This window comes from Protomyctophum parallelum (genome assembly GCF_964188405.1).
Source record: "Protomyctophum parallelum genome assembly, chromosome: 12".
Classification (NCBI taxonomy): domain Eukaryota; kingdom Metazoa; phylum Chordata; class Actinopteri; order Myctophiformes; family Myctophidae; genus Protomyctophum; species Protomyctophum parallelum.
In genome coordinates, this window is record NC_139712.1 from 34,013,167 (window position 1) to 34,033,166 (window position 20,000).

At 46.5% G+C, this 20,000-nt stretch overlaps 1 protein-coding gene across 1 annotated transcript in view; it reads left to right on the forward strand.

Moving 5' to 3' along the window:
• Positions 1–20,000, forward strand: part of zfhx4 (zinc finger homeobox 4) — a 124,314-nt gene that overhangs the window by 53,308 nt on the left and 51,006 nt on the right. The window contains exon 7 of the mRNA XM_083778823.1: positions 12,943–13,186. Coding sequence (XP_083634949.1) covers positions 12,943–13,186 — 244 coding nt within the window. The remainder of the gene's footprint in view (positions 1–12,942; positions 13,187–20,000) is intronic.

The following is a 20,000-nucleotide window of genomic DNA, read 5'->3' on the forward strand; positions in this document are numbered from 1 at the left end:
GTATGTAGCAGCAGAGGAACTGACCTGCCCCGGTCTGTTCTGTTGGGTCTGTATTCTCCCATTGTGGCCTTGCAGCCTCGTAGTGGTGGTGGCACAATAGCTCTGACCTCCTCTGAGTTCAAGCAGCTTAGTTACTAGCGAGGTAATCCCTAACCCGCTTTGAAATAGACCTGATAGAAGCCCACTTTACTTGTTTGGGATTAAAAAGGGTGATTTACTATACGTGAGTTGCGCGCCGGTGAAAACACTGGAAAAAAAACAGCAGATCTATACCAGGTCACAGCAGCGCGCTGCAGCACGGTTTCCGGTGCGCGATGCCGCGGCACACAACTTGACTCTAACTTTTGCGCACGCCGCACGCGCGCGTGAGTGTGTGTGTGTGTGTGTGTGTGTGTGTGTGTTGACTGTTGAGGAGGGGTGCTAGGGGTTGGTTCTTCAGTTTTCAACACATTTAGTTAAATTATCCCTTTGGAATGTTTGGAGTCTTAATTGTTCAGTTTGCCTTACGGGAAAAAAGAATGCAATCTTTTTATTTATTTTTAACATGCTGTAAAGTCATCCAGATGGGAGATTGTGTATATCTGCCTCGCCCAACGTAATGTAATGGTGATGCAACACATTAATGCCTCCCTCCTCTCTGCAATGATTTATGTTCAGATCACTGTGCAGTGGGCTATACTGCCCGCTTCAGCAGCCGCTCATCCCTTCCTTAGGCGGCCATTTTGGATTTGAATGACATTGGGGGGTTGGCGGTGGGATCACTTCCCCACTGTTTTCTGAAAGTCTGTGATACTTTTTTTTCCTCCCTCCCTCCTGTCTCTCTTTTCTTCCCCTCTAACCCTGTTCCCCGTTCCTCTCTCTCTTCCTGTGTTGCCAAGTGTGCTTAGTAGAAGTGAGGCCTGGTTGCTTGTTTCTGTCACAAAATCTGGCAACACTGGCGTGGCAGGAGTGTGGGTGAGGATTTGGGCGTAGGGGATGTGCAGGGAGGAGAAGGGGGGGGGGGGGGGGGGGGGGGGGGGGGGGGGGGGGGGGGGAACAAAGGCAAACATTTGAGTAATCTTCAAAGAGCCCATTGGTATGTTGAGTGGACGCTGGTATGTGGACTGTGGCTGAGGCTTTTTCAGGGGAAAACAATATCCTTCCTTTAGTCGGGCAGAGGCCTGGACAAACGCTACCGGCCAGGGGATCCTAACACCGTCACCCGCTATCGGCTTACCCCCCTGCCCGCCCTCCCCCCCCCCCCCCCCCCCCCCCCCCCCCAACTGGAAAAATGGTAGGTTCCTTCGCTTAACTAGAGCCACTCGCAAGTCGTCATTGTCCGTTTTATGAGGGTTCCACGGTGTGTCCGGGGTGTTTTTTATTTGTTGCACGGGAGCACGTTCGTGATATAGGGATTTGTTTAGAGGCTTAAACGCAGATTTTTACTTCTGATTAGATTTGTACGTATTTATAGGCGTCGCACACCACTTATAGTCAATCTACAAGCTTGTGGATCAGATATTACAAGTATGACTCAGGTTTCAGTTGTTTTAACGCCGGTGACGAGCAGCGGTGACGAGCTGAGAGAGAACGGCGGACTTGAAATGAATCAATGGCCTCTTCTGCGTCGAACGGAGGATGAGATCAAGTGTGCCACCTTGTAGGTCAAACGTGCCGTGTTTGATTTCCTGTGGCAATATGCAAAAGAGCAGCGCTGAAGAGCTCCACTCATTGTGTGTGTGTGTGCACTGCCACTCTCTCCTGGCAGAGATAGCTCTCTAAAATGCACGCACGCACGCAAGCACGTGTGCCCAGACACACACACACACACACACACACACACACACACACACACACACTCAAGAAGACATGCAGGAAAACCTCAAGCAGCAGTGTGTATAGCTCTCAGCTGTAAAGGCCTTTTCCTCCCATTGACTGAACACAAGTAGAAGAGACAGGTTTTCCAGACGGGGAAGAAGTGCGACATTCTTGTGAATGAATACAAATATTTATAGATTTCCTTTTTTTAGGAGGTTATTATGAGATAGTCACAGTAAAAATAGCCCTCTCTGACGGGCACACGTTTTTTCGATAAAGTTCGTTCTTTTAAAAGTGGGAAACGAGAAAGCCTCAGGTCTGCCATTTTGAGATGGGTTTTTCAAAATGAGCTCTCCTTTGTCCCGACGAGGATCCACCTCGGGGTTGGATAATTTCTCCCATTTCTGTCATTAGCAGGCCCAGTGGTATTAGACTCTGTGTGTTTTGTTCCTTGTACCTTTTGTTTTGTGCTAAGTGAAACCATGCGACAGAGCAGGAGCTAACCGGGAAACAATACTCCCCTTCACAGGCCAGGAATGTGTAATTAGTGATTTGAGCCCCAACTATGCTCTTCAAGATTCTTCTCTCTCTTCTCTCTTCTCTCTCTCTCTCTCTCTCTCTCTCTCTCTCTCTCTTTCTCTTTCTCTTTCTCTCTCTCTCTCTCTCTCTCTCTCTTTTGTTCTCCCTACTCTGTCTTAGTCCCCGGCTCTCAATCTTTCTTTGTCTTTTTTTTCAAAGCCAAAAAAAAAACAAAGCCCTCTCATATATCTATCCTTATTTCCTTGTTATGTTTCTCTCTATAGAAAGAGTAAGTTTCAATTTTTAACATGGCAAGAAGAAGAAGAAGGGGAAAAATCATTGTTACTCTTGGCAGGAAAGTGGTTTCTCTCGCTTTCCTTTCAGGTAGAGTTCAATGACAATATTCAGGTTAGCGTGGATGTCTTAGATGCCGCAGTTACACTCGAACTAGAACGCTGGTGTCGTAGGCTAGAATAGCTGTCAGCTATTCACAAGCGTGTGGATCTGTTCTTTTAGACATGTGATGGGGCATAAATTAAGCTTTACGGCCTCAAAACACCAGTTTAAAACATTTTAAACGGCGTCAATGCTAATTAACTGACATACGACACAAAATGAGTGTTGTCTTTTTGAAGAGAAAGAGATAATCTCATCACCGAGATGGTTTAGGCAGGGAAATGGGTTCCCTGCCTATTTCTGGGTCAGGCAGATTGAAAATCTCTAAATCGTCCGCGGCCCACCAATCTGAGCACTTAACGACTGCCGTGTTAACTGGTCAGAAACACATACCATACATTTAGATTTTTCACATAATTAAAAAATATATATTAAATGTTATGCTTTAGCTATTGAAAAATAGCAGATCTACAAGCTCATAGCGCGCCACCGAGTGGTGCGCTACGAGCTTGTAGGTCTGCTATTTTTGAAAAATCGAAGATCGACTGACATAGAAACATAGCTTTTTCAGAAAACTGTCAGGATGTAGAAGACATTTTTAGAATCTGATCTCAGGCCAAAATGGGTTAATGTTATATCATTACTAAAAACGTAATGTTTTCCCCAATTATTTGGTGGCCCACTTGCAGACTCCTCACATCCCACAGCATGTTGAGATTCGCTGGTTTGGGTGGGGGGGTGGGGTTGTTCTGGTCAGCCTCACCTTGCAGCGATGGAGACAAGCGGTGGGGCTTTCAGACCCTAATGGGCCGGCGTCACCGCGGATAATAGGGAGTAAGTGGCTGGAGCCGTATGGGCTAAATGCAATGCTAATGTAAATACTGATACATTTTCGTTTCGTTTTCGGGCTTTCCAAGATGCTTCAAACACACACATGTGACTGTATACACACAAACAAACACACATGAAAAGCTAAAAACATAATCGTCTGTCGGGATGGAAACCTTGTATGTCCAAAACCATCACTTTTGAGTAAAAATAACTCCTCCAATGGCTCCAGTGTAGTTACTATTTAGTCACAAGCTCTTGTTACTTTCCATTGGTTCGATATGCGTAAAAACCCACAGACACGCTTAATCCACTTTCACTTTACAAATCTTTGGAAAATAGCCGATCTACAAGCTGACAACTCTACGCGTGCTGTGTGCCCTACTTTTGTGTGACACTGTAGTACGGTATGAGGAAGTAGCCTATAGGCATTCATTCACGGAAAAAAACGTTGAAATATGGATAATACAAGGGTTTGTGCGTGACAAAGCTTGTGTTCTGATGTGTCCATCTGTTATTTAAAAAAAAACATTTTGGGCGGGAACCCCTTTTGGTGTTATTGCATTATGTTATGCTTTAGCTATTGAAAAATAGCAGATCTACAAGCTCATAGCGCGCGGTCTGCTATTTTTGAAAAATCGAAGAACGACTGACATTTCAGAAAACTGTCGAGATGTAGAAGACATTTTTAGAATCTGATCTCAGGTCAAATGGATTAATATATTTTGTGATGGTGGATACTGTCCTGTACAACAACACAATGTATTGTATGCAGTGATACTATATACAACACCCGATACCAACATACTGTATACGTATTCAACAATGAGATGCAGAGAGACATATTGGAGCAGAACGAATGAGTCATGTTGAATGCATTTACCAGGGTTGTTTTTTACAGTCAGTCGTTTGTGTGTGTGTGTGTGTGTGTGTGTGTGTGTGTGTGTGTGTGGCAACACAGGCCAGTGAGGTCAGCAAGCCCATGAACTTCAAATTGACCTTTGCCCCACAGTGTCAGACACACTTGCGTCATACTTACATGTGTGTGTGTGTGTGTGCGTGCTTGAGTGTGGACATGTGAATTCTCCCAAAAAGTGGAAGACATAAGCTCAACGCAATCGTTCACAGAGTGATATCCATAAAGCAATAATTCCGTTGTATTATTTTCCAGGCCCTCGCTCGGCTCAGTCAAATTACCATTTTACCGTTTTTCTGCTGACAACCACACATTGCCAATGAGCAGGAACACAGAGAGAAAGAGAGAGAGAGATAGAGAGAGATAGAGATGCAGAGAGATAGACAGAGAGAGAGAGAGTGGGGGAGAGAGGAGGAGCAGCAGAGACATAGTATGAAAGACTCATTGTGATAATTCATTTATTTGCCTTGGCTGCCATTATGCGATGGATGCTTATTATTATTGGGTGACCTAAGCTAAGCTAGCCCACAGGCGCTCGGTTCTGCCTCTCCTCTACGCACAGCACAGCACACAACCCCAGAGCTGTAATCACATGTAACAGCCAGGAGAAACGGCAGAAACGCGAGAGGCACAACGCGCTCCAGAAATATGTTCCTTTTTGATTTGCGAGAGCGAGTGATTAGGTCGGAAAGAAAGGGAAAGGAGGACAATGTGAGGGGAGGGAGGGTTGATTTTCTTTAGTTTGTTTTGTTTCTTACGTTTCACATCTCTGGTGTCTTTAAATCAAACCACAGCACGGCCTTGGGGGGTGGGGGGGGGGGGAGAGAGAGAGAGGGGGGTGCGTTTCGAGGTGTTTGTGCGTAACATAGCCATTGTGCGTTTTTGTTTTTTGCGCGTGAGCATAGGACTCCAGCATATCGTCGCTGTCGTGCAGGAACCTTAATATGTACAAAACCGTAACTTTTCAGGAAAACTGATTATCTGTGTTACAATGGACCCACTGTAGTTATTATTTAAAGTTCATGGGTTCAATATTTCTAAAAGCCCACGGACGCCTTCACTGTTGCTTTCAAAATGTTCCAAAAGAACATCCAATCTACAACGTGCAACATGGATCGAAGTAGGCCATTAACCACTTATTAACCCCAGTATCTATATTCTGGAGGGAAAAGTAGCCACAAAATAGCAGATCTACAAGCTCACACCGTATCAGCTATGTTTGGCAAAGTGATTTGGTGTATACAGGAGGGGGGGTAAAAGTCCATGTACAGAGACAACTCGGCCCAGTTTACTAAGTCTAGAGGGTTTCAAGTGGTAAATGTACTAAGTCTAGGTTTAAATGGTACATTTACAAAAGTTGAAACCCGACGGCAACGATAGGAAGCTAGCTGCTGTTGTTTTATTTATATTTCTTTCTTTGTATATGTTTGTTTGTTCTTTATACCTGTGCGGGTGCGGTTGCTCATAACACACATAGCCGGTTTCAGAGAGCATCTCTGTGTGAGGGAGTGTGCCAGCGGACGGATGCATCCATGGGTGCAGATCCAGCCTTACATCTTATGTCTCGGGGGCAGAGCGGCGGTTTAGCAGGAACATGTGTTAGGGAGGTGGTAGCTCTGATGGAATTCTACACTTGGCAGCCTTCCAGGCAAGCGCTGGTATGTGTTTAAAATACTTTCAAGGAACAAAACACGCTTTTGTTGTTTCGCCCGGGCCCAAGCCGGGGCTGTTTTTGTCTTCTTTCTCCCTGAAGGCCCGCGGGAGGGTGGGTGTGCGTGCGTGCGTGCGTGCGTGCGTGCGTGCGTGCGTGCGTGCGTGCGTGCGTGCGTGCGTGCGTGCGTGCGTGCGTGCGTGCGTGCGTGCGTGCGTGCGTGCGTGCGTGCGTGCGTGCGTGCGTGCGTGCGTGCGTGCGTGCGTGCGTGCGTGCGTGCGTGCGTGCGTGCGTGCGTGCGTGCGTGCGTGCGTGCGTGCGTGCGTGCGTGCGTGCGTGCGTGCGTGCGTGCGTGCGTGCGTGCGTGCGTGCGTGCGTGTGTGTGTGTGTGTGTGTGTGTGTGTGTGTGTGTGCACGCCCATGGGATAGCACCGGAAGCTTGGTGGCGTTCCAGAAAGTGAAGGTATACCCAGCAACAAGCCCGCATTAGCCCAGAAACAAAACCTTTGCTGTCAGGTGGGAACTTTGTATGTCCATTGTCCAAAACCGTTGCTTTTTATATTATTATTTAACAAATAAAACATTATAAAATATGATGATGTGGGGGAGGGGGGGGGGGGGGGGGGGGGGGGGATTTGAAGCATGGGAGAAACAAGATTTCTCCTCGACAGCAAGGACTGCGAGGAGACGCTACACATTGACGTGGAATGCGTTTACCCGTACATTACACGCAAACTCTTAGCAGGGACGCACACAGCTGTTATTAGAGGCATAGCTGTGGTGCTGCAGAGCTCTCATTTGGTCTACGTGTTCATTAGCCGCCTGGTAGCAACTCTTAATGACAGGAAAGGGGCATGTTTTGCACGGAATGCCCCTAATTTGTCCTTTGGTTTTTGAGGTGTAAAACGCTAGCCTCGCAACGTCGCTGGTGTCGAAATATGTTTTTCTTTTCGTCACAGTAGCAATGAATGCTCGCACAGGCACGCACGCACTCACACATGCGCGCACGCATGCGCACGCACACACTCACTCACTCACTCACTCACTCACACACACACGTACAGCTGAAGTGACAGACAGATTTACACACATGTACAGTAAAGACATCAAACACACAGCAAAAAAAGCATGTACAGTTCAAATTACAGTTACACACAGACACACACACACGCGCACACACACACACACACACAGGGAGATGAAAGAAGGCGTTGATGGAAACCTTGTATGTCCAAAACATTTTTTATTTGAAAAATAATTAATATTGAAAATGGCCGATGCGACGCACGGTGAGCTTGTAGATCTGCTATTTTCACTACTTTTGTGTGACACTCTCGCTGTATTGCGTCGGAAGAAAAAAGCAAAGAAATGTGAAACGCGGAGATCCATGGTTTTCTTCCCGACAGACAGCATTGAGAAGCTGTCCTTTGCTTTACCTTATTAAGGACTGGGTTAATGAGGCAGCTTTGTCACCACAGAACAAACAAATGAACGTGTGTGTGTGTTTGTGTGCGTGTGTGTGTGTGTGTGTGTGTTTGTCTGTGTGTGCACGTGGCGATGACAAATGAAGCCGGGGAGCGAGGGATGGGTGGAGGAGAGGGCTGTGTGTGTGTGTGTGTGTGTGTGTGTGTGTGTGTGAAAGGTGTTTTGTAAACATCCGAGTCTGTATAATGAATGCAGTCCTTACTGACTCACACACATACAGTAAAATGAAGGAGACTGAGTTTGACAGGTAAGGGAAGTTCCCCTGTGTGTGTGTGTGTGTGTGTGTGTGTGTGTGTGTGTGTGTGTGTGTGTGTGTGTGTGTGTGTGTGTGTGTGTGTGTGTGTGTGTGTGTGTGTGTGTGTGTGTGTGTGTGTGTGTGTGTGTGTGCGCGTGTGTGTGTTACTGGCAGGGCTCATAATGTTGTGTCTCTGACAGGTAAACAGGAAGTCCCGTGTGTCGTAATTTACATTCCCCCGTGTGTGTGCGTGCGTGCGCGCATGCATGTGTGTGTGTGTGTGTGTGTGCGTGCACTCACTTGGTGTGTACCTAACCATACTGCTTGCTACCATATTTAGGTCCGCCCGAGGAGGGCTGTTTAGCTCATTTTGATTGGCCCACAGGGAGCTCCAGCTTGTTTGGTTGTTTGCCAAACACTAATCCCCAACAATTAACCACCAGGCACTCTGGAGAGATGCCATATTGACAAGGATGGCACACACACACGCACGCACGCATGCACACAGCCACACACACACACACACACACACACACACAGCACGCACGCATGCACACAGCCACACACACACACACACACACACACACACACACACACACACACACACACACACACACACACACACAAACACACACGCACATGCACACAGACGAATCCATATAGAATTGTATGTACACAGACATACATTTACATACACATTTCTCAGTCTCTCTCTTTCTCTATCTCTCTCACACACACACACACACACAGACACGCACGCGCACACCCTCACACACTCTGTGCACTGCATGCCAACCCATGAGCGGGAAGGAAACAGTGCATTTGTGTGTTTGAATATGCATTACACAGCCCACGCCTGGCAGGAGTCAAAGTGCTCCTTTAAAGGTCCATAAATCATGGATGCTCTGGCTTGTGATCTCCAGCCCTGGCCCGCCTGCATATTTCGGGCCCTGCAGAGTGCCAGAGAGCGACAGTCAAAGAGCCGGCTCCTCTAGTTTTGGTCTTAAACAAACCTCCCGGAATGTGCTGATGGGGTAGAGAATTAATATTAGACCTAAACCTATCTGGCAGCTCCGTTTAACCCCAAGCATATCATTCAGCCTCCCCTCTCCTCTCAGCCAAAGTCTTGTATCTTAAAAAGGAAAAAAAGAAAGAAGAAGCGAGGCTCGGATATACAGTGTAAGGGCGTGGAGCATTTATTTTTATAAGCCTGCCTGTGCTGCTTACAGTTTTTATTTTTCCGTTTTTTATATAGTGGAACTTGGAGTTTGGTTGTGCTGAATGTGAGCCCTGCATGTTTTCTTTTCCTTCCCTATGTGGTATTATTGTGTTTGCTCTATAGCCCCACCACATTCCTAATTGGATGATTCTGCTGGAGAATAGAGAGCTATTGAGTCGGATTTCAATAACTGCTTGTTGTTCTGACAAGGTGTATGATTCACTTCTCTTATCATGAGAAAATGAGCAGGTTCACCTTGAGAGAGAGAGAGAGAGAGAACGGGCGTCTTTTGTCGCACTGCCAACGAGCATTTCGAGACAGTGACGGGCGGGCTAATGTCGCATTGAAGGTTGTCTGCGTGCGGAAGAGGTTTGTCTTATTAGTTTTAGCGTTCACTTATAGGGCCTCCTTTTCAATTTTCACTCACTTTAAAGAGGGGAATAAAGAGGAGTATTCAGACTCTTGACTGGGTGAATCATAGTCTTCAGACACAAGAATATTAAAGTGGGATCCATATAGTGACAGATGGCGCACACGCACAAGGTCAATAAGCTCTTTGTTCAAGTTTCTGATTTTCTTTTATGCGGTTATGTGTGATTGTTATTATTTATTATTTTCTTTCTTCCTTTTTTTCTATATTATTCACCTGAACCCTAGCATCCCTATTCTGGGGGGAAGGGAACATTTGCTGAAAAATATAGCCAATCTACAAGCTCTGAATGCATTGCGCTGCAACATGTTGTGAGCTTGTTGATTGGACATTATCAGTGAAGGGGTTTCCAAAGCTCGAGTCTACTAAGTGTTGAGGTTTTAAGTGGTTATATGTCTGAAATGAATCCGACATAAAAAAACAAACAAACATACATTTTCACAACAGTGGCGCGTCATACTGATTCTCTCATCCTATTGACGCGTACTAAGGCGTGACGTCACTATTATGTGCTGAGGATGGAGGCGCTGCCGAATTGCAGAGGTGCAAATTTAATGAACAATGAATTGCGTTCTTGCTCATCATTAAAAGTCAGGTATACTGTTACGATGACAATATGTGAGATTATTTGAACCAATAGAAGTTATTTATAAAAAAAAGAAGTTCAAGGTGTCATTGATACTGTATGTTAGGGTTGTTCCTGAGACATTGAGGTCTGCGTGTGCGCGCGTGCACGTGCATGTGTGTATGTGTGGTTTGTTAAGGGAGGAGGGTTTTTCCCCCCTATCCTGGCAACTGGGTTGTTCATCTGCAAAGGAGGGGAGGAGGAGGAGGGGAAGAAAGCAAGAAGGGAGAGCGAAGGAGGGAGGCCTCCTTTCACGGAGAAACAAAGATAGCTGTAATTAATGGCCCAGAGCTGGGGACTTGGGGAGCTTTCTTGTGACAAGTCCGACTTAATTAAAACTTAAGACCACTGAAAGGGCCGCTCACTGTGAGGAGGGGGACGTCCCGCCGTCTCGTGAGAAAAAAAGAAGGAAAAAAAAAAGTAAGGCCCCCCCCACCCCACCCCCCCCCCCCCCTCTCTACAAAAGAACGAAAAAAGACGGAAAGAGAAGCGACAGAGTAGGGAGAAAAGACGTGGTGGTCGGTGGCTGTAGCTATGTTGCTAATCCCTGTTTGTCAAAGGCGAGGTGGGGGGGGGTTGGGGGTGTATCTCTGGGATCTTTTGGTCTCGCACACCTGCAGCTAGCTGGCCTACTCTACCCCCCCCCCCCCCCCTTTACCCCCCCCACACTTTTTTCTCTGTCTCTCTTCTTTCTCTCTCTCTTTCTCTCTCTCTCTCTCTCACTTTTTCTCTCACCGCAAAATAAGCCAAGTAGAAATGCCAGCGGCGCACTAACATTTTGTGTCCTTTCGGTTCGTTGAGAAATGAAATAATAAAAGTATTTTTTTACTTTGAGATGAGCACGGGCACATGATCTCCCCCTCTCTCTCGCTCTCTCTGTCTGTCTGTCTGTCTGTCCCTCCATAGATCAGATAATGAGAGCGTGGTCTGTTCCTTTGTTTCTGTGCATTGTTCATTAGCCCAGGAGCAACAACAGAGCCACACTTGATATGCTCGGCTTGACTGTGTGTGTGTGTGTGTGTGTGTGTGTGTGCCAAATGTCCCCTCAAGTATAGTAGAATTTGGGAAATAGATGTTGGGACTTGTTTTCCTGAAGATTTATGGTTAAAAGGATTTTTAGAGGCTTCAGGGGCTTACAATTATGAATGTAGAGGTAAGGCTATAGCGGTTGGGGTTAGAGGTCTACAAGCTCACAATGCATCATACCTAAAATGTTTGTGTCCTCACAAGTATAATGATACAAAGGTGCATGTGTCTGTGTGTGCACACTCGCTGCGGGCGTGGCTTAGAGGTAGGGGGTAGGCTTTGCATGGCTGCAATGCCATTTAAAAAGAGGTAACTGGAAATTAAGGCTCGCAACTGACAGCCCGTTGAATGTGGACCCCCTGCAGCTCACTGCCGTGAATGCAAGCCGCACAACTTGCACGCTAAAGACAAAAAAAGAAAGAAAAAAACACTGCACACCAACCTCCTTTGGCTTTCTCCCTCTGTGTGTGTGTGTGTGTGTGTGTGTGTGTGTGTGTGTGTGTGTGTGTGTGTGTGTGTGTGTGTGTGTGTGTGAATGCTTGCATGTTGGAAATAACAGGAAGTGCTGTGAATTGAAAAGAATTAACAACACAAAGGAAAGTGTTATGTATTTTAATGAAAACATCGTCTATTATGCATTTGCCTTTAACACAGTTCAAAATGTGGCATTCTGTGGCCATAATCCACACATTACAGCATTCTGTCTAGCCTTTTTGCAGTTATATTATTATTATTTTTTCATGCAAGTCATTTGATGTTTTCTCTGTTTTTCTCAAGTATTAGATTTTGCTCGTTGCAAGGACTTTTATTAACTATCTCTTCATTAAGACAAGACAAGAATAGACTTGTCTAAACTAGACTCTGAAGGACATACTTCGAGTTTTCCTGCATTCAATTTGATGGTGAAAGGCTATGAGAATTGAGAAGGGTTTCTTTGGAAAAGAAAAAAATAATAATCTCAACACCTTTTGGCTTAAGCCATTGTATACTTGTGCCCAATGTAGGGACACCATCGTTAACGTGGTCGTCATCCATTGTTTATTGTTCAATTGTGATTATCAAATGTACCCACAAAATAAATGCACGTATTTAAATTCAGTCTGACCATTTGATTTACCTGTATAGACAGAATGTTTTTCAGACAGATGCTAGGTTCATTGTTTGCCTGGTGTCCAATTTCACTCTACAGATTATTGTTGATGGTGTGCTGTGTAGAGTGACCTGTGATCCTAGTTTACTGAGCCACTACAGCACTGTCTCTCTGCATTCGATGCTTGCTTTAGGCCAAGTCACTCTGGACACGACCATCCGCTAAATGCCTAAATTTGCCCTTCGCTAAACCCTACCCCAAAAGCGATTGTCCAATGCCATTCCAAATTGTTTAACATCCGCTGCTAAGGATGGCAAGCTTTCGTTGAACACATAACACAGCAGAAAGTTACATGACTGACCCACCCAGGTGATGGCAAGAATACTAATCACTGTAGTCTTACCGTGCATTACATGTAAACACCTGTCGGATGGTCGTAAGTTGATTGAGTTGCATAATGTTTCTCCCTGTAACATTTCATCGTATTTCTAGTTTTTTTAAATAATGTCATGCATATTCTGTCCAGTGCCTCACTGCCTACTGCAGGCCTGGTTGCAAGTCTTGCTACTGAAATGACCGATTATTTATGGACAAATGCCGTCATTTAACATGCAAGGACAGCTTGCCATCTTAAAAAAGTTAAAAAGTTAAAGTAAAAAAAGTTCTCCTCCTCTAAAAAACCTCTTCCTCTCTCTCTCTCCTCCCCGGTCCGTCCACCTCCACAGTACCTCCAGAAGCAAGAGGGCGCGTGCAGTCCGGAGGCGTGCGTGTACTACTGTGCGCTGTGCGACTACTCCACCAAGGCCCGTCTGAACCTGGTGCAGCACGCGCGCTCCGCCCGCCACCAGCAGAACGAGGGCCTGCGGAAGCTGCAGCTCCACCAGCAGGGTCTGGGAGGAGGCGACGACGACGGCCTCAGCCTCCACGAGCTCTTCCACGTCAAGGACTGTCCAGCCTCCTCCGCTCACGGTCAGTGACACGCCCACACACACTAAACGCAGTATACACCCCAGGCCCCCAGAGCGGCTGACGTCCCCCCCCGCCCCCACTCTACTGGCCAAAGCAACATGTGGAAGTAGAGCGTTCTTCCGGGTCCTTCAAATGCCAAACAAATAATTCGAAAGAAGAAAAAAGGGCAGGCTAGTAGCACCCTAGTAGTAGTAGCACCCTACTAGTAGTATCACCCTACTAGTAGTAGGCCCATCAGCGCCCATCGACTGCCAGCCTCCGCAAATAAGGGAGTCGCAGTTTATCCCAGAACAGAGTACACCCTGCTGTGCCTTTTGCCTGTTTAGCGAGGGTTAGACCTGTGTTGCACAAGGCGAATATGGTCAATCTCTACGTGGTCGTAGATTGACTTAATTAGTTTCTGTTCGGTTTCTGTTTGGTTGTGAGCTCCTGTCGAGTTTGGTTGATGTTTGCTGAAGGTATATAGATTCAGTGCTGGCGGGACGTTTTTTGTTTGAAGTCGGACCCCGTCTAGCCCCCACTATTCCCATCATCTTTCTCTCTTACACCTATAACCCACTTTATACTGTCAACCCCCCTCTCTCTCTCTGTCTGTCTGTCTGTCTGTCTGTCTGTCTGTCTGTCTGTCTGTCTGTCTGTCTGTCTGTCTGCCTGCCTGCCTGCCTGCCTGTCTGTCTGTCTGCCTGTCTGTCTGTCCTGTTCGTATCCAGATCACGTCTACCGACACAGTCCCGTCCATTCCCCCTAATCTCCCCAAAATGAGCATACTGTTCCTATTAGGCTGCTGTGCTTATATCTGCAACACACACACACACACACACACAAGTGCGCGTGCACTGTCCACTGGAGGGACATCCCAGGCAGGCATGCAGCCGGCTTATGAAACCCTACCTTGGGAGGATCTCGCTAGTGAAAAGGCCTCCACACACATACACACACACACACATACACACACAGACACACGCTCGCTACACACACACACGCTACACACACACACGATACACACACACGGTTTTCTCCCCGGAGTGAGCTTTCATTTCCTTTCTCATGACCAAAGCAATTTGGCTTTCATTTAAGAGTCTCCGTCCTGCCAGCAGCTAATAAGTGAAACAGAACTGTAAAACATTCAGAAAGACAAAAAAAAAAAAAGACACGAGAAAGAAAAAAAAAGAAAGAAAAAGATTAATCGTTTTTCTCTGAGTGGGGCTGGTGGGTGAGGTTTGCAGGGGTGTATGGGGAGAAGGGGGGGGGGGGGGGGTCGAGCCTGTAATTTAAACCATAAGACGGGGAGTGGAGAGTCGGGGTCCATTATTTAGTCATCTTTATGTTAATGCTGCCGGCAGAGAAAATGAGCGCTTAACTTGTTTTTGCTTTGCTTGACCTCGAAGGAGAGCCGTAGTGGGGGTGTGTGGGGGCGGGGGGGGGGGGCGCTCTAACACGTTTGGAATAGCATTCCGCCGTAGCATTAGTCCATACATCCATCTGTGTGTGTGTGTGTGTGTGTGTGTGTGTGTGTGTGTGTTTTAACATTAATCTGCGCTCCCCAAAGTGTCCTGTTTATACATGGTACTCCCAAACCAGATGGGGGCCAGGCACTGAGAAACACATGTGAAGTCCACGCACATGTGCACTCGCACACACACACACACACACACACACACACACACACACACACACACACACACACACACACACACACACACACACACACACAGGGCAGAGGGAGCTTCCCATGCTGGAGAAAAGGAGAGAGTTGTGCGTACGGTGTGCGTTTGGTTTTAATTATACACGGATCAAAGTTTCGCTGAAGTTCAGGGTGCAGCAAGAAAAGCATGCTTAGATAAATCATTACTGTGCATTTTAACATGGCCTCTCTCTCTCTCTCTCTCTCTCTCTCTCTCATATCTGCCTGTCTCTCTACCATTCCTTCTCTCTGTCCTCCATTGTGTGATCCTGTCCTTTGTTTCCATGTAGAACAGTGGTTCTCAACCTATTTGAGGGGCGCTAGCTCCTCCTATATACAGGTTCAATGTTTGTTTAGTAAACACCATTGACAATGAAGGGGAAATGTACGTCATAATGTACCTCATTATGTCATATTGTCTCTTTATTGTTAATGGCGTTTAATGTTGGTGTTGGCACCGTTTGTTTTACATCACCATTAAATTACCTAAATCAATGAGTTAGACTTTCATATATTAGCGCCCCTCAATTCACACGGGTGTGATCATTTAATTTCACATAGCGGTAACTCTGAGAGTGTACAAGTTGGAACCTCCACCAAGGACCCCTAAGGGTGCCCTGGACCCCACTTTGAGAACCACTGGTGTAGAACACAAGCACAGCTTTTTAGTTTTTACCCCCCTTTTTTATGTATTTCTTTTCCCTTTTTTCTTTTTTCTTTTTTACATCTGAGACCAGCAACTGTGTTTTAAACCTGTCAAAAGCAATATTCACCCCTGTGCGCCTATTTCAAATGTTCCACTCTTAAAACACACCGTATTTGTTGCCCGGGCCGGCCACTGTGTTTTATACCTTTTGGCTTTGATGCACACATGGTAAATTTCCACGAGGAAGCTAAAGCTAGCAGCGACGAGGGCTCGATTTTTGGTACAGCCGGCAGGGCCCACAAAGAAGCAAAGCGGGGTTTTTTTTTGGATGGCCCCCTTTTGCCCATTCCACATAATATTTGAGTGAACAACGGTATTCTTTCACAAGGTACACGGTAAAAGAAATTCAAAGGCGTAACCCTGTGTATAGCTTACATGTTTGGCAGCGACAGACACAGAGAAGGAGAGGGAGAGAGAGAGAGAGAGAGGGTGTCAGCAAGAGATCAAACGGGGGAGTCGATGTAATAAACCGGGGCAATAGTGTACCGGTGGCTATACACAAGAAAGCCACTATATCCACGCAGTCAAAAGCTGACTGTTCATTTCACTAAGTGTTTCACACACACATGGAACCACATTTGGACCCGCACATTTACCCTGTGAGGATCAATGGTTCTCAACGTGGGTTCTGGCAACCGCCAGACCCCCCCTAGGGTTCCTTGAGGTTTTTTTCCTCGAAAAACCCATGTTTCTGTGTCATGCTTGTAGATCTGTAGACCCCCAAAAATATATGTAATTGGCCGCCGACCCCCATCTGAAAATGTGTTATTCCATGGACCCCCCCTCCCCCCCATAAGCAAAGATTTGAGTTAAAAACGTTCGCTCTGAAAGAATATATATTCAAAGATTTGCGACACATTTTCACGATTTTTCAAAAATAGCAGATCTACAAGCTCGTAGCGTGGCACAGAGTGCCATGCTATTTTTCAACAACAGCTAACATAATGCTTAAAACACCAAAAGGGGTTCCCGCCCAAAATGGTTTTAAAGTGGTTCTTCTACTGATTGTGATGCTAGCCCATCTTGCCCGGGGACCCCCTGGAACTCACCTCAAGGACCCCCGGGGGAGCCGTGGTTTGAGAACCATACAGATTTTCATTATGTACAGTCCAGGATATTCGCTTTATTAACCCTATAAGACCACAGCAGCACGGAACACGGCTGTGTGGCTTCCTTCAGTCATGGTGAGGTAGAAGGGTTGTAATATCCACTGGTAGTGACACTAGTTGTGCTAGATTACACTAGAGTAGGTATTATCCCATTTTGGGCGGGAACCCATTTTGGTGTTCGCATTATGTTATGCTTTAGCTATTGAAAAATAGCAGATCTACAAGCTACGAGCTTGTAGGTCTGCTATTTTTGAAAAATCGAAGAACGACTGACATGGAAACATAGCCTTTTCAGATAACTGTCAGGATGTAGAAGACATTTTTAGAATCTGATCTCAGGTCAAAATGGGTTATGGGGGCCCGGTAGAGTAGAGTTAGACCACTGTGGTTGCTGGAGGCTCTCGGTGATAGATGATTCCACTGCGAGGTGCCAACGGAAAAGGTTCTTGTGGTAAGGCAGCATTATCAGCCTAAGGACCAGCGCTGTTGCACGCGCGTGGACGCGCAAGTGTGTGTACGTATATGGCTGGGCGTCTGTGTGCCATCGAGTGCACGTTCGTGCAACAGTACCTTGTGCATTTTCGTTGGGATGAAGAAACCCTCCATAGTTTGACTTTTTACGTTCTCCTCGTAAGTTAACGCCCTACTTCATCGTGTGAGAATGTCGCACAATAGTAGTGAAAATAGCCGATCTACAAGCTCACAACGGGTGCAGTACTTAGTTTAGACAGTTTTTGGTTTAGACTAGTCATTGGTTAGACCAGTCATTAGTGCTACAACTACAACCTATCTCAAACCCTCACCCTAAACCTAACCTCCCACGGGGCAGCACACCTAAAACTAACCTTAACCCATGTCTAACGAATGACTAGTCTAAACTAAGTATGCACCCCGTTGTGAGCTTGTAGATCGGCTATTTAAAAATTATTTCTTTAAACGCTAATAAAATAAAAGGAATGGGTTTTGCTTCCCCCCCGACAGCAACCATATATTTGTGTGTAGTGCGCAGTGTGTAGTGTATGCACTGTACGTACATACTGTTAGTTTTCAGTGTGTAGTGTATGCACTGTACGTACATACTGTTAGTTTTCAGTGTGTAGTGTATGCACTGTACGTACATACTGTTAGTTTTCAGTGTGTAGTGTATGCACTGTACGTACATACTGTTAGTTTTCAGTGTGTAGTGTATGCACTGTACGTACATACTGTTAGTTTTCTGGGGCTACAATTCCTGACTCGCGCACTTTTCTGTTCATTAGAGACATGGTATGAAAAAGATTAATTTAAGTGCTGACCGGTATCTTTCTCTTAAAGCCCAGGAACCTGGCACGGAGCCAGATAATTATAGGCCCATTTGGGAATAGGGGGGTTCTAATGCTCTGGACTTTATGTACATGTGAATGGCTTTCATTAAACAATTTTGATGCTGATTTTTATGGCCTAATTAAGGATACAGTATTGCTGGGACGCGCCACGAGGGTATTGGTCTTTTTGAACAAAGACCTAGGGATGGAAGCAAGCAGCCCCCTTATACTGTGTGTGTGTGTGTGGTGCGTGCGTGCGTGTGTGTGCGTGTTTCTTTAGGACTATCTCAGGTTTTGTTTTCCCTCTTCTTTAAATCCCCAGACCTGGACAAGTTGTCTCATCATTTAGGCTAGGTAAACACTGTTGCGTCACTGTGCGTGCGTGCGTGCGTGCGTGCGTGCGTGCGTGCGTGCGTGCGTGCGTGCGTGTGTGTGTGTGCATGTGTGTGTGTGCTCGGTGGAATAACATTGGTTTGAGGTGACGTGTCCTAATTCTTCCAAACAAAGCGGAGCTTCGCATCGCTGAAGTTTGACTGTTCAAAGTTGTTCTAAATACTTCTCGACGTGGTCTTTAAACCAGCGATTGTCAACATGAGGGCCCGTCCGGGGCCCACTGTTTTTCTTGTTCGTGTTCTTTAAAACCCTTTGAAAAAGAATGTCATTGTGATACTGCTAACCTAACGTATACTATAGCTGGAAAACAATTGATTTGCTTAAAAATGTAAGTTTTCTGAAAATGCACGCGGCCCGCCCATCTGACAACGTAACACGGCAGCCGTTCAAACACTTTTCTGCACGTTTGGTTGTCCCCGTAAAAGGCAGAGAACGGCTGGCTCTAAATACTTCTTAACGTGTTTTTCTTCCAACACGATCCTCAAGACGAGGAAGGCCCCGCTGTGCGTAAACCGGCCCCGTTGTTCTGCTTACTGTTCAGGGAAGCCATTTGCGGTGGAAATTGAGTTGATAAAGAATGCCAGTTTGCATCAGACGGGCGAGCGTAAATGAATCCCCCTCTCAACAACATGGAGGACAGAGGAGGAGGCCATTTTGTCGCTTTTGCTTTGAGGGTTCGTCCAAGGGGTTGTTAGCAGAATATTAGATTTTTGTTTTCCTCGCTCTCCCCTCCGCTCGCCGTGCATAATAAAGTTAGTCCCGTGAATGGAAGCGCTGAGGAGAATTGGAGGGGAATAAAATCTATGACAGCTTGTGAGTCATGGCCTTAATAACAAACGCAGCTGATGAGCTGCGCTCACTTTGTAGCGATGCTAGCAGTCACTTCCATTTAGTCATAGTCTCTTCTTCCTCTGACTGACTGACTGACTGTGTGTGTGTGTGTGTGTGTGTGTGTGTGTGTGTGTGTGTGTGTGTGTGTGTGTGTGTGTGTCTAATATTGTGTGCAACAGTGTAATCATACATACATACATACAACGGTACATACATGCAGTACATACATACAATGTATATTGCGCTTGCATAGGTACTTCGCTTACCTAGGTACAAAGTCACTTTACAGAAGTGTGTGTGTGTGTGTGTGTGTGTGTGCGTGCGTGTGCGTGTGTGCGTGCGGTATAGTCCATTAGCCCAGTGAAGCTCCATCATGTGTGAAGCTCCCTGTACTGTGAGTCAGTCCATGCAGAAACAGCCCAGGCTGTGCTTGCTTACATACTTTACTTTTTTGCCATCCATCCACTTCCTCTCTCCTCGTCCTCCTGCAACGCATGCATGCGTTGGCAGAGAGAGAGGGCTGGTTCCCTCTCCGTACGCAGCAGAGAGAGAGGGCTGGTTCCCTCTCCGTCCAGAGAGAGAGAGGGCTGGTTCCCCTCCGTACGCAGCAGAGAGAGAGGGCTGGTTCCCCTCCGTACGCAGCAGAGAGAGAGGGCTGGTTCCCTCTCCGTACGCAGCAGAGAGAGAGGGCTGGTTCCCTCTCCGTCCAGAGAGAGAGAGGGCTGGTTCCCCTCCGTACGCAGCAGAGAGAGAGGGCTGGTTCCCCTCCGTACGCAGCAGAGAGAGA